The sequence below is a fragment of the Xenopus laevis genome, chromosome 6S (genome assembly GCF_017654675.1).
Source record: "Xenopus laevis strain J_2021 chromosome 6S, Xenopus_laevis_v10.1, whole genome shotgun sequence".
Taxonomy (NCBI): Eukaryota; Metazoa; Chordata; class Amphibia; order Anura; family Pipidae; genus Xenopus; species Xenopus laevis.
In genome coordinates, this window is record NC_054382.1 from 78,303,931 (window position 1) to 78,319,823 (window position 15,893).

The following is a 15,893-nucleotide window of genomic DNA, read 5'->3' on the forward strand; positions in this document are numbered from 1 at the left end:
ATTTAAAATCACACAGCCTCTGATAAGGTAATGGGATGTACAAGACTACACACATTAAAGCTCAGGAAAATCAAATTGATGATGATTATCTTTATTGCATCCTTCCAATACTGAGGGGCAGATTCATCAAGGGTCGAATTTCGAAGTGAAAAAAACTTTGAAATTCGACCATCGAAAAGGGTAGTCCGACATTCGAAGTCGAAGGATTTTTAAGATCGTAGGATCGTATTTCGATCGTACTTCGAATCGTAAGATCGTACTTCGAATCATACGATCGATACGATTTTCGAATGGTCGAATTTGTGAAGTATTTTCCATTCGAATTGAAGTAGAAGTCGAATTTGGCCTATTCGATGGTTGAAGTACCCAAAAATTACTTAGAAATTCTAAGTTTTTTAATTCGAAAATTCACTTCAACCCTTACCAAATGGGCCCCTAAGTCTGTACTATCCAAAATTTGCCCTGATTTTAAGAAAACACAATATTTCACTTTAAAGGTACTTTTCTTTGTAGGATTTCCTGACCATGTACTGAATATGTATTATCTATAATTCCATTAATCATAGTATTTAGGGGGGTCCTGGACAGATAACCACAACCTCTGCTTCAAAGAAACATTTTAAATTTTATTCCAAATGGCTAATTTTCATTTTTGGTTGAACAGGTCCATTAGCTTGTGTCTCTCCATTTGTAATGAATGAATGTTCAAATATATACTTTTTCTTGTAGAGTATGAGATATTAATGTTTTATTAACAATAGAGGGAAGTTATGTCTCTCCCAGAATTCTCTGTGTGACTAAGCACATATGAAGATAACGGGCTATGTTCACTTGGGCTAAAAAAAAACCCAATACAGGTTAGTCATAAAGTGGCGGGTCTGGAGTGAGCTGTCTGTACAGGAAGTGATGACAAGCTAGGGGAGCTGAGGAGAAATAAAAGACTTTATATAGTGCTAAGGCCAGTCTGTATTCAGACTCCTAGTGCACCAGTTTGTTCTGGTCATAGAATTATAAACCTTCATTTGTTTGTTTGAATGTGAATGTGCAAATCTTGACTTGCATAACAAATATTCAGAGAGTATGGCTAAAATAGCTCTGCAACAGCAAATAATTTGACCAGTACAAACAAGATTCAATTCTATACTTGCACAGCATTAAGTATATTTAATAAATCCCCCCGTCCCTTTTTTAAATCTTTGGGTACTGGGTGACAGACGAGGTAAAGGAGGAATCTTTCTACCCTCTAATACTGAACACAGGCACTACCATATAAGCAGGAAAATAGTTACAGCTGTACCTCCCACTTACACTTGCTATGGGTGGAGTTCTTCACCAATTGTAAAGAATCCAGCAAATTAATTGTAGGCGTATGCTATAGACCCCCTAATGTAAGTGAGGAGGAAGAGACAAAGCTCCTAATGCAAATAGAAAAGGCTGCTAGTTTAGGTAAAGTAATGATAATGGGGGATTTTAATTACCCAGTTATTGACTGGAGCAACGGTACTGCTAGATCAGTTAATGGGAACAAGTTTATAAACTTATTGCATGACAGTTTTTTAGCACAGGTTGTTGAGGAGCCTACCAGAAAAAATGCTATTCTTGATTTAGTGATCTCAAATGACCCAGAACTTATAGCAAATGTGCAAGTCATTGAACCCCTGGGTAATAGTGACCATAATGTTATATCATTTAATGTCTGGTGCAAAAAACAAAAATATACTGGGGCAACAAAAACCATGAATTTTGCAAAAGCTAATTTTAGTGCCTTGAGGGCTGCCCTACAGAGCATTGATTGGGGCATTAGGTTTTCAGCTAAAAACACAGAACAGAAATGGTTGTCCTTTAAAATGATATTAAATCATTACTGTTCTCAATTTATTCCCTTAAGGACTAAACGTAGAAGCTCTAAGAATCATCCAGTGTGGCTTAATACAGAAGTAAAGAATTTAATGGGAAAGAAGAGAAAGGCATTTAAAAACTACAAATCTGTAGGGACAGAAGCTGCATTTAATGAATATAAACACTGTAATAAATGTTGTAAATCAGCAATCCGGAAGGCTAAGAAAAGAAATGAAGAGTTAATTGCGGTGGAGGTGAAAACTAACCCTAAAAAGTTTTTTAAATATATTAATAGTAAAAAGATGCAGGTTGAGAGTGTTGCTCCATTAAATAATGGTACCAGTATGGTTGTAACAGATACAGATAAGGCAAATGTGTTAAATCAGTTCTTTTCTTCAGTGTATACAATAGAGGAGTCTGGGTTCACAGGCTCACTTAATAACTGCACGAATGGTTCAGCTCAATCTAGTCAGTGGCTGACTCAGGATATGATTCAAAAAGCTTTAATACAAATTAATGTAAACAAGGCTCCAGGGCCTGATGGCATACACCCCTGGGTTCTAAGAGAGCTTAGTTCAGTTTTAGACCAGCCCTTATTTCTGATTTTCTCAGATTCACTGTCATCTGGTATGGTGCCTATGGATTGGAGAAAAGCTGATGTTATTCCAATATTTAAAAAGGGATTACGATCTCAGCCTGGCAATTATAGGCCAGTAAGCTTGACATCTGTGGTGGGCAAATTATTTGAAGGCTTGTTAAGGGATCACATTCAAAATGTTGTCATTATGAATGGCATTATGAGCAACAATCAGCATGGCTTTATGAAGGATAGGTCATGTCAGACGAATTTGATTGCATTTTATGATGTGGTAAGTAAGATTCTGGATAGTGGGGGGGCAGTAGATGTGATCTATTTGGATTTTGCCAAAGCGTTTTATACTGTGCCCCACAAACGTCTGCTTTCTAAACTAAGGTCTGTTGGGCTTAATGAAGTCGTTTGCACGTGGATAGGAAACTGGCTACAGGATCGGGTTCAGAGGGTGGTTGTTAATGGGACATTCTCTACTTGGAGTAAGGTTCTTAGTGGGGTCCCCCAGGGCTCGGTATTGGGTCCACTTTTATTTAACTTGTTCATTAATGACTTAGGGGAGGGTGTTGTAAGTAATGTATCAGTGTTTGCAGATGACACAAAATTATCCAGCCCAAGTAATTCCATCCAGGATGTGGCATCCTTGCAACATGATCTTGATAAACTGGCAATCTGGGCAGCTAAGTGGCAAATGAGATTCAATGTTGATAAATGTAAAGTCATGCACCTGGGATGTAAAAATATCCAAGCCACTTATACCCTTAATGGGACTGCACTAGGCAAATCCATTATGGAAAAGTACCTTAGAGTTCTTGTAGATAACAAACTTGGCTGTAACAAGCAATGCCAATCAGCAGCATCAAGGGCAAATAAGGTCTTGAGCTGTATTAAAAGGGGCATAGAGTCAAGGGAGGAGGGGGTCATTCTTCCACTGTATAGAGCACTTGTAAGGCCCCATCTAGAATATGCCGTACAGTTTTGGTCTCCATCACTCAAACAGGACATTATTGTATTAGAGAGGGTACAGAGAAGGGCAACTAAGCTGGTAAAAGGTATTGAAAATCTTAGCTATGAGGAAAGACTGGCCAAATTGGAGATGTTCACGCTGGAGAAGAGGCGCTTAAGGGGTGATATGATGACTATGTATAAATATATAAGGGGATCATATAATAATCTCTCTAATGCTTTATTTACCAGTAGGTCTTTCCAGCTGACACGAGGTCACCCATTCCGATTAGAAGAAAAGAGGTTCCGCCTAAATATTCGGAAGGGGTTTTTTACAGTGAGAGCTGTGAAGATGTGGCATTCTCTCCCTGAATCAGTTGTACAGGCTGATACATTAGATAGCTTTAAGAAGGGGTTGGATGGCTTTTTAGCAAGTAAGGGAATACAGGGTTATGGGAAATAGCTCATAGTCCAAGTTGATCCAGGGACTAGTCCGATTGCCATTTTGGAGTCAGGAAGGAATTTTTCCCCCTCTAAGGCAAATTGGAGAGGCTTCAGATGGGTTTTTTTGCCTTCCTCTGGATCAACTGGCAGATAGGTAGTTAATAAAAAAAAAAAAAAGGTTGAACGCGATGGACATGTGTCTTTTTTCAACCTTACTTACTATGTTACTATGTTACTATGTTACTATGTTACAATCCTTAAATAGTAAATTAATTCTTCCAAATTTTTTTTTTTTATGGACGGATCATGACGGAAATACAAAGGGCTATTTGTCAATATCTTGAGTAGCAACAACCATTATTATGCAATAAATAGTGCCATGTTTATTGAAATCCTAATAATTTGATATAATTAGAAGCCCGATCAGTAAATGCTACCTACCTGATTATACAGAATGACTTTTGCTGTTTCAGAAAGGACAGAACATGGTTTTGTGGCCAAGCTGTCAGTGCAGACTTTTTAAATGAATACACGGTGCCTTCAGATGCTTCTAAGTGCACTCAAAGGGGTTTCTGTTGCAAGTAGACATGCTTTTGTATATGTACTTGAGTGGGAAATGTGCCTATTCACAAGTGTACGCGCTGGTTGTATTGGCGTATAACTCTGTACACTGCAATATATAAATTAAAATAATTTTGTGCTGCTTTTCTGACTATCCACCTTTATAATACCATGGCTGGTGCAAAGTTTTTGGCTGCCTTGGCTGAGCATGCACCCACGCCACAGAACCAGGCAAGCACAGCTTTAAACCAATAAATGTACCCATCAGGGATGATGCACAGGCCTTTCATATGACCGGCTACACATCATTGCTGACATCAGAATTCAACATGGTGGGTGCCTTAAGCACTAAAATTAGATCGAATAATTCCCTGGTACAGGCACCATTAAACTATACAACTCTGTTCAAGTGGGAAGAGAATGGGAACACTTTTCAAAGATTGTTCATCATTCACATCAGTCCATGTAAAACTTAAAATCTAAGCTCCTTATCACATTCACACCCATTAGAGTCAATTTCATTGAAAGCCATTTAACCTACCTGCAGTGTTGGACTGGGATACCAGAAAAACTCCCAGGTGTCTGTGGGCCCTTGTGCTGCTAAACATTTGGCCAATTTCATGGCCATTGTCTATTTCTATGAGAACAAAGAGGTTAAATAGATGGAATAATAGATTATAGTATGTAAAGAAAGAGACTAGGAGAATAGAGGTTGAATGAGGAGAGGGAAATTAATAATACTGAGAGCAGGCCCCTGGTCGAGGGTTTTTTGGTGGGCCCCTGGTCTAAGGTTTTTGAGTGGGCCCCTGATGTAAGATTTTTGGGTGCGCCCCTGGTCTAAGGTTTTTGGGTGTTCCCCTGGTGTTCCAGTACAACACTGCCTACCTGTATGTTTTTTGCTGGAGGGAACCCACTCACTGGTAGAACATATAAACGCATTGTCCTAGTTGTAACAACAACAAATAATGATCTTTAATTATACAGGTATACTGGAAACCTGCTATCCAGAAAGCTTGGAATTACTGAAGGCCATCTCCATATCAAATAATTAAAACTTTGAAAAATGATGTATTTTCTTTTTCCCTGTAATCAGCAGACCCGTACCTTGTTTTTTTAACCAAACTGTGATATAATAATAAATACTAACTGGAGACATTATGTTGAGTTTAATGGACAGGTATTTTGATCCAAATTACAGAAAGATCCCTTATCCAGAAATCCCACGGTCTTAGAGTAGAGTATTCTGGATAATAAGTCCAATATCTATAGTTTTAATCTCAGGTTTTCTAGTAAAAGCCTTACTGCTGCTTTAACTGTTACTATATAATATATTAGGTTCTACATTTATCAGTAGCTTTGGCCTACTGAGCATAGCTAAACTATAGTCTGTACAAATGATACGTACACTGCTTATGCTGCCAAGGTATGTATCCAATATGTCAGGTTCTAAAAATAAATAAATCAGGTTCTAAAACTATATAAGGTTGGATTCTAAATTAGTGAATTATGAGAGGGAGGAAAATTAAACCAAGTAATTTTTAAAATCAGCATTACTAGACAATGTTAAAAAAAAAAAAGTAATTATTTCTGGTAATAAGTTTTACAAAAGTGAACTACCCCTTTATACTGAATTTTATTAGGCTATTTTTACTTTGACCTGGGATTGGTTTGTTTTGAGACTAGGATGACAAATGCTTCTATTAATCTCTTCAGTCAGCAGGCAGCCCTGACACACCCCAAAAACTGGCAGTAGTACATGCAGTATGTTCAGAGCAATTTTAAATAGAAATTGCTGTAGATACCATGCATAAAAGCGGAACCAATTACTTGTGCAATATTAAGGGGCCGATTCATCAATAGTCGAATATCGAGGGTTAATTAACCCTCGATATTCGACTGGGAACTAAAATCATTCGACTTCGAATATCGAAGTCGAACGATTTTGCGCAAATCCTGCGATCGATCGAACGATTAAATCCTTCGAATCGAACGATCCGAAGGATTTGAATCCAACGATCGAAGGAAAATCCTTCGAACAAAAAATCACAGGCAAGCCTATGGGGACCTTCCCCATAGGCTAACATTGACTTCGGTAGGTTTTATCTACCGAAGTAGGTGGTCGAAGTATTTTTTAAAGAGACAGTACTTCGATTATCGAATGGTCGAATAGTCGAACGATTTTTACTTCGAATCATTCGAATCGTTCGAATTCGAACGAATTTAACCAATTCGATGGTCGAAGTACCCAAAAAATACTTCGAAATTCGAAGTTTTTTACATTCGAATTCTTCACTCGAATTTTGTAAATCTGCCCCTAAATATGTAGGAGGGGTATTCTGAGATGTTTTGGAATTTACTCTAGTTGTTTTTTTTGGAGGGGGGGGGGATACAGAAAAATCCTTTAAACACAGGGCCGGATTTACATAGCGGGCATCGGTTTGTCCCCTGCCCCCTCCCTCTCCCTTGTATTCACACAAATTTTTTATCAGGACCGAAGCAATGGGGATTGCTGCACAGGAAATTTACAAAACTATTGTATCTCTGTGCATTCTCAGTGTTTCTGAACCAATGTGGGTATGGTTGGGCAGCATGCTGCCCTAGGCCCAGGCCTTGGTGGTCTTTCCATTAATCCTGGCCTTTTTAAACAATAGAATTATTTCACATTCTAAAGCTGGGCATACACACTAAACTATGCTTGTGTGCCAAAGTAGCCAACTAGACAATACTTGTATGATTTGGCCAGGGAAGTAGTGGTCCATATCAGGTTGAACACATCTTTGAGGCACCAGGAAAACAATGGGATTTTTAAGCAAGCCCAATATCACTTGAGGAGGCCTCTATATTGTTTGCAACGCATGATTTCTATCTGCCACTGCCCTAGGCATGGCACTCACAGAAACAAGTGATACCACCCCTCCCCCTCCCATTATTTCCACTGCCATATTGACCCGCAAGTGTCTTGTTGTTGTCTGTGGGTAATTTGTTTTGTGTGTGAGGTGTCCTATAGAGTCATTCCCTTAAACGCTTGCTCTTGGGTGCCTATAGGTTCTGATTTCACACTCCCAATATGCAGCCAACACGGCCAGGACAGGAATGGTCCAGTGTATATAGTGAATAAAGTACCCCCTATTGTAAAATATAAGGATATTATAAGTTACCGAGGAGTTTCATGACCATATAAAAACACGAGGCCGAAGGCCGAGTGTTTTTATACAGGTCATTGAACTCCGAGGTAACTTCTAATATCCTTATATTTTGCAACTGGGGGTACTTTATTTATTATAATACACAAATTTCAGTGAGTCATGTGACAGAAATGACATCAGAACTCACCGTTTATAACTGATGACATCAGAACTCACCGTTTATAAGGATATAATTTACAAGATATTCATAGCTTTTGTGTATTATAAGACAATATTGGTCATTTTTATAGTTCAATTTAAACTATGGCTATACAGGAATCAAAATATTTGTTGCTTCTTGCTTTAAAAACATAAGCTTGATGTGGTTCACCCCTAAGATTTTAAAGGAAAGACTAAGAATTTGTATTTAGTTTTGTTGCCGTGTCATATAACCGCTGGCACAAGACACTCTTTGAAACAAAGAATCTCTTGAATTTTCCCTGGCAGAGCACAGCTCTGAAAATCTTTTGATGAATGATAAAAAACACAGAGAGGATACAGAAATAATTCTGTACTGGTCTCTCTAGAGGCTTAGAAGTTGTTTTTCCATATAATTTTAATCAAAGGGGTTTCTATATATTTTAATTATTACCTTTTGTTGTGTTGCACCAAGCATCTCCTCCATAGCTACGAGGACCAGATTATCCAGTAGAATTACAGTAGAATCAGCTGGTGACTTGCCATCCAACTTCTGCTTGCAGTGTAGAGACTCACCATTTGTATGAAGCTTGACCTCATGCTTACCTACATTCTAAAGGCAACCCTTTATTCTTTTTGGACAATGTATTCATATTATTTCTATTGTTAGGTCTTGATTATTGCCCTTTTGCTTTTGTGTGGTACTTTGTTTTTCATTGTTGTTTTGTCTGTCATTGTGCACCGCTATATTATTGGAGGGTGCTTTTTAAATGTATCATAAAGCTTCAGCTGTACTGCTGCCAACAATTACTGTTTTATACTTCAACCCAAATGCACTCAAAGCTCTCAGCTGCTTAAGTTTTGTGCTTGCTGCTTCTGCTTGTTATCCATTAGTAACATGTACCCATGCCTGTCTGCTCAGTGCCTTTTTGTGCTGCTTTATGTTGAGACAGGTGTCAGATACCTTATCGCTTTTGCTGAGAGTCATCACAGATCAAACATTCACTTTGTATCACAACACTTTATAGTATTTATTCCTTTGGTGTATGATCATTTTCTCCAAGAAATATTAGGTTTACATTCGGCCTCAGATGTTTTAAATGTTATATATATATATATATATATATTATATACATATATATATATATTATATATATATATATATATATATATATATATATAATATAATTTAGAACAAAATAAATATATATATATATATATATATATATATATATATAATATAATATAGAACAAAAAACCAGCACCAAGGGTCTTGATATGAAAAATAGTGATATATTGTTACATGGCATGTAAAACCGACGTTTTGGTCCCCATTGGGAGCTTTATCAAGGTTTTACATGCCATGTAACAATATATTACTATTTTTTATATCAAGACCCTTGGTGCTGGTTTTTTGTTCTATTTTGTATACATTTGAATCTCTGTGCACAGATATATACACACTGAGGGGTGGGCCATATGTTGCCAGCCCTCCCTGGTAAGAAGTCTTCTCAGAGTTCCACTACATTAATATGGACATGAAGTTTCAAGGTGAATTGTAATAATCCTTAATTTACACCAGGGGGTACACTATTCCCATATGATGTGTAGAAAATACCCTAAATGTTTAGTTCATAAGACAAAATCTGGATCAGCAGTTAGGCAGGTTATAGAGGTATAAAGGTTGAACTTAATAGATGTGTGTCTTTTTTCTATTACAAAATGTTGCATTCAGATAAGTAGGTTGTAAGTGTATCAATATTTGTACAGGTGTTTTTCTAGGTTTTTACAAAATACTTGCTACAACACAAGGATAAGTGTGCTGAAAATAATAACATGATAACTTAACAAATAAATTATCACACATAATTAAATTATTTTTGAGCTGGGATTTTCTTGAGTGGGTAATTAAACGTATGTGTGTATGCTTGTGTCTAGCTCTGGAAAGGAAGATATCTATGAGACAAAGCAGAGAAGAACTCATCAAGAGAGGAGTCTTGAAAGAAATGTATGACAAAGGTAAGTCAATTATGTTCATCACAGTTTTCCTCTAATTCTGTGGATGTATTTTGTCAGCTTCAAAGATCATAACTAAAGACAAATGTTATTACTGGCCAATTATGTATTGTTTTCCTTGAAGAATGAGCATGCTGCAATTTATTGAAATAAAAGTGGAGGATTATTTATTAAAGGTAAAAAAATGTGAGTTTTTCAGTAAATATTTGTCATTTTGTAACTTATACAGATCTTGCCCATTGTAACATCACTTGTTTTGCAGTAGTTTGCCTTCTTTTTTGTCAAAGCTGAACAGGCTTCTACATATATTACAGCTATTTAAATGGCCATTGAACTACACATTTTGATGGGAATGGCTGCTGGGTGGGCTGCTGTGCTAGTTGTCGCCTTTTAGGGTTAGTCCACACGAGGAGATTCGGGGAGATTTAGTCGCCTGGCGACTAATCGGCTCTTCTTCTGGGTGACAATATCCCTGAACTGCCTTTGCGTGTCTTCCCATCTGCTATAATGAAAAGTCGCCTGGGCTAAAGCACATGCGGCGCTTCGTTTTCCAAAGTCGCCCGAAGTTTCCTCAACATATTGTCGCCCAGAAGAAGAGGCGATTAGTCGCCAGGCGACTAAATCTCCCCGAATCTCCTCGTGTGGACTAACCCTTAAAGGTAAAGGCATTGCATTCTTGCCACCTGTATGCAGGGGCATAACTACAGAGAAAGCAGACCATGCAGCTGCAAGGGGTCCCAGAAGGTATAGGGGCCCCATGAGACCCTAATTCATATATAATTTCAATAAATACGGTGCTAGTAAAACAGGACAATCTGTAGACGTTTTCGCAGCCTGAAAATTTTCCAAGTGGTTTCCAAACAGTTTCAGGTGTACTGATGCTTTCCCACTCCCATTTGACTTGAGAAGTGATAAGTTTCCATTGGGCACAAGAGGACACACACAATTAACATTTTACCACATAAGAACACTGTGATATAACATAACTGCTTTATAGTGCCATATGCTGGCCTCTAATGTGTTGGGAACCTACTTATGCCCCGACATGTGGTTCAGCTTTTTCATTGCTTCTCTAATCTTGCTTCCCAGCCAGAATCTTCAAAGGAAAGAGCCACTTCACTTCTAGCATCGTATGATGCTTTGATTTCAATCATAATTTAATGTAGGTCTACCACATTGTACCATGTGGTTCATTCAAACACCCAGAATTGATTAGATACGCTCTCTTAGATGATTAGTTCATTGTCCTTTTTAAATGAAGCTGGGGAAGTAAACAAAGACGTTTGTTATTTATAAACATGAGAATGTCATTCAACACAAAGCCACCATCCAAGTTCAGCTATTTTTTTCCACCACTTACAAATAAGCCTTTGCAGGTTGCAAAATCGTTTGATAAAGGTTTTTCCTAATTAAATAAATGCATTTCCATTTAATAAATCAAATTCCCAGAAATGCAAAATGTTACCATTAATCCATATTGGCGGCAAAACAATTTTTAAAAAGTTTTTTAGTAGCCTTAGTATGGCCATACCTGTACTTATCTCTGACAGGAGGGGATTATTACTTTCTAGAAATGTATAGCGTTTGATTTGAGATCTGTAACCATTATTGGATTTACTGACTCAGTTTTATATTTAAAATATCAGTAACATTTTTGTCATACACCCAAGCTCCACCAGTTGCATCATTATTATGATTGACACCTGCACGATATTTCACCAGCATAGGCAGTAAAATACCAGCCAAGGCCCGAGAAGCTATTACATATTTAACAATTGTACTTACTGGTATATTTGTAATAACTAGTCAATTTGGCCTCAACCTGCCCCTTTCTTCCATTTCCAGCTTCCATTCTCACCAAATAATCTTTGAATTTTATGCATGGTGATGTGATTCAGTCCTCATTATGTTGTGGCTCTATAACCCCACCCAATCATATCATGACCTGCACCCTTTAGTGCCTGTCCCCTGTTCACCTTCATCATAGAAAAAGTTAGCAGCCCTAATCATATTCATTAATGTATCATTCACACACCACTTTGCACCAATTCTGTGCAATAGCAAAAACGTGAATGAAGTAAGGTATATTGCTGCAAATTAATTTTATGACAATCATTTGCTTTTGGTTTTACTGCACAGAAACAATGTATTCGTTTTTAAACCTATACAACATCTTCTCCATGTTTTCAATGCTACATGCCAACAAAATAGGTCATGTATCACACTATGACTGCCAAGGTTTTTGTGCTCTGTGTTTTTCTGTTTTTATTTCTTGGCAAGATTGCGGGCACTAGGTTTACTGCACAAGGTCCATTAAATCTTTTGTCACTGTTCAGGACTGCTATAGTAATTCTTTAACATGGTAAGGACCTTGTGGAGTGGAATATCACTTATAAACAGCCTGACTATCATAGTGCCACTGTATGTAAAACATTGGAGTGGACTCATAGTCAAATATATCTGGAACTGTTGCAAGTGTAGCCTGTTTTAAGGCCTAAGGAATACATTAGTAGAAATCAAGCATATTATTAACTGTATCATTTGGAAATCACCAGTTTCTTTAGAAAAGAGGGCAGATATGAATGTGATACATAATGCAGGAGATGTGTATATATCCATTGAGCTGCAAGCTTTCCAGTAACTACTGATAAAATATTTCAGGCATTTTGGTGATTAATTGGGTCAAGGAGCAGTGGGATTAAGTGAATTCTATTTCTAATGTTGATGTTAAGCATGATAGTGTGCGTTAAACCCAGCTGCTCCATTCTTTTGCCCTGTAGCTTCTCCTGCTCCATTTCTTTATCATATTTTTAAATGCTTAACTTACCAGTCTTTCGCTGTGAAGTGTTTTGCTTAAGCACATTGATTGACTTGGTGCTGACATTTTTTTGTTTTATGTCCCAGCCTGGCATCTAAGCTTGTCTCTCTACATAGCTTAACTTAGTAATCAAAGTGAGAAAATGCAAAGCGTGTTATGTTGATAAACAGAATCCATTTTTTTTGCTTTATATTTTTGTTTGCTGGGACTTTAGAAATGTGAATGATATTTGTACCTTATCTACTATGTATCACATGGCTAGTTCTCAAACTAAGATAATCATGCACAACTTTCAGGGCACTGATACATAGGCATCCTTAGCTGCACTAAATGCTATTTCCATCTAATGTACATGTGATTGGCAGTTGGCTGGCACAGGGGTAACTTTTGGCAAACTCCTATCTTAGAGTGAATATGGTATCTCTCTTTGTATGGAGCATTACTCCATGTAATACAGGCCCCTGTTTGGCCTCCACTAGGTGTCCACAAGTATGCACCACTAATGTGAGATATAGACTGCACCCATCTAACACAAAAATAATGGAGGCAATTGCTAATGCACATATTAGCTAAGCAGAACATACTCTGAAATGGTTATGTACTGTTTAACAGCAGCCCTTCTGGATATGATGTAGGCTAGTATACAGTATTTTCATGCTTCTTAGCAAATCATACTCTTCAACCTTTAGTAGGAAAATACAGTGTGAAATATTAATGGGCATCTGTATAATCCTACAGAATTATCATGGCAACAAGAAGGATACAAATATGGTAATTAAGGGCAGATTATATATAATGCAGCAAAGTTGAACTATGGTTTTTGTATCATTTAATGATTTATTAGTTAAGTTTCACTGCTGAACTAATTCTTCCATCTGCCAATAAATATATACTAGCTACTTTGAATGGGAGGCTCCCTTGGATGCAACATTCATATTTCTTGTTGCCATTGTTAAAAGTGGAACTGTCTTTGCTATAAACTGTAAGACTATTTTAGATACACATGGTTTATTAGTTTGCTCCCTCGACCTAACATTTATTTTCCTGTGATGCTGTATGAAAGTGAGTTGTTTGTAATCATAACAATATATTAATAACTAATACAATATTTTATTTATGAATTTGTGCTTTTTATTTTTCCTAACAAGGAGAGAAAATGCAGCCTAATGTAACATTGTCTCATAAGTGAATAACTCTATTTCTCTAAAAACAGCAGCTTTGATGTACTTGCTAAAGGGACATAGTACTGCAGAGCAGCATTTAAGTCACTAGAGATCACTTCGTTTCACTGGTAGGAGCTATTTCATTATAAAGTCAGTGAAGAAATAAATAATTCAAGTATATTGCAAATTTGTTTCATTTGTGTGTGGCTTTAATTCCCCATTAAATATCAATATTTTGCTTAATAGTGAAACAGGTTATTTAAATAGATTTATTTAACATTCATTAGCATTTAATGAGGTATTTATTGTAATCACAGTTCCCCTTTATCTGTAGTGAGTATATTGCTGTACAGCCTCAGCTACTAAATTGCTTAGTAATTAAGTGTTTGGTAGATGTGCTGATAATGCAGGATCTCATCCAAAGGAATTACTCTCTGGTGCAATCTTATTATTTATAGATTCATATAAAACACCAAAATATATATTTTTGAATACCCATAACAACTCTCAGACATTGACATATAGAGTTATTATAATTTCCCCTTATAAAGCAGGTTATATAAGAACAGGAGACAATGTGAACAAGCAAGGGATGTATCTCAAAAGGAAAGTTTAGAGCAGGGGTGTCCAAAAGGTAGATCGGGGTCTACCAGTAGACCTTTAGCTGGTGATCAGTAGATCTCAAGACACTGTCAACAAACAGCTTGACTAAATTACCCTTCTGTCTTATTCTTTTCATTCAGATATTTATTATGTTAAGGTTACATAAGAAATAATTGTTTTTTAAATATAGAAATATAAATTCTCTCATAAATCAATATAATATGTAAGTAATATTTTCCATGGAACAGAATGCTACCAATGATATTATGGATGTAGATCTTAAGGAACAACATCACTAAAAGTAGACCCCGCATTAGTAAAGTATGGGCACTCCTGGTTTAGATGCTCTGAGCTGTTTTGGAGAGAATGTCCAGCAGTTTAGTGTTTATGTAGGGCAGGAGTGCTCATACTTTACTAATACGAGGTCTACTTTTAGTGATGTTGTCCCATTATGATATACATCCATAAAAACATTAGCATTCTGTTTCATGGAAAATATTACTTTAATATTGACTTATGAGAAAATGTATATTGCTATATTTAACAAACAACTATTTCTTATGTAACCTTAACAAATATCTGAATGGAAAATATGAAACAAGAGGGTGATTTAGACGAGTTGTTTGTTGACAGTGTCTTGAGATCTTCTGATCGCCAGCTAAAGGTCTACTGGTTGATCCCGATCTACCTTTTGGGCACACCTGATGTAGGGTGATGGTTGCAGTAGGGTTTTCTCTTTGGGTGTTTATCAGGGGTTTCAGTGGGTGTACTTATGATATTGTCATAGCTGATGGGAATGTAGGGAATGTCTGGGTTTCATTTACAACAAAGTAGCCAACTGGCAGTGAATTTGTTCTCTGGAGACGTATGTATATCATGGTTTAGACAGTCCTTGCCTATTTTGCCTTGACCAACTGGTCCTGTGGGTTTAAGGTCCAGCAGATTGTGTGTTGGATAAGTTTGCCATTCATTACTTTGGGAGGTTTCTTTTGTCTAAGGCTTATGCCACATGGTTCCTTAGCTCAACCTCATGAAAAATGCTGGCTGAGACCAGTCTTGCCTTTCTGCACAGAAATTCTGAAGCAATGATTTCTGGTGCAGACAAGTTAATTTGGGCTGATAACTGCATAGGGGCTCCCCAACCCCAATGCTAATGTTAGCCTTAAGCTTATACCACACGTGGGTTGAGGAGATTGAGGAAATGCTGAAGTTAGCTTTCTTTGCTTGCACTCAAAGCCATTGGATTTTGTCATGAAAAAGCAAACCCTAACTTTTCTGTGCCAGAATCCGTTGTCTGTGTCTGCACCCAGGCCAGGCATATACTACAGGCATAAGCAAAGAAGAAAGCTAATGTCTGCGTTGGGGCTGATACTTGGTCTGACTAAAAATGTCTGCATGCCAACATCAGCCCCCATGTGACATTGACCTAATAGTTGAACTTATTTATATTTTTTTTACATGTTAATTTACAGCCGTGGCCTATATTAATTTTAAAAAATCTGCCTTCTGATTTCTCATCTAAAGGGTGTAAGGATAGGATGGATCGAGAGGAATTCCCATAGGTGAATGCATTAGGATGGTAAATGCAAAGG

The 15,893-nt window shown here is 37.2% G+C and overlaps 1 protein-coding gene across 5 annotated transcripts in view; it reads left to right on the top strand.

The window, feature by feature from the left end:
• phactr1.S (phosphatase and actin regulator 1 S homeolog) overlaps window positions 1-15,893 on the top strand; it is a 178,900-nt gene that overhangs the window by 135,758 nt on the left and 27,249 nt on the right. For all 5 annotated transcript variants that reach the window (XM_041567747.1, XM_041567749.1, XM_041567748.1 and 2 more), the window contains one exon: window positions 9,640-9,720. In XM_041567747.1, coding sequence (XP_041423681.1) covers window positions 9,640-9,720 — 81 coding nt within the window. The remainder of the gene's footprint in view (window positions 1-9,639; window positions 9,721-15,893) is intronic.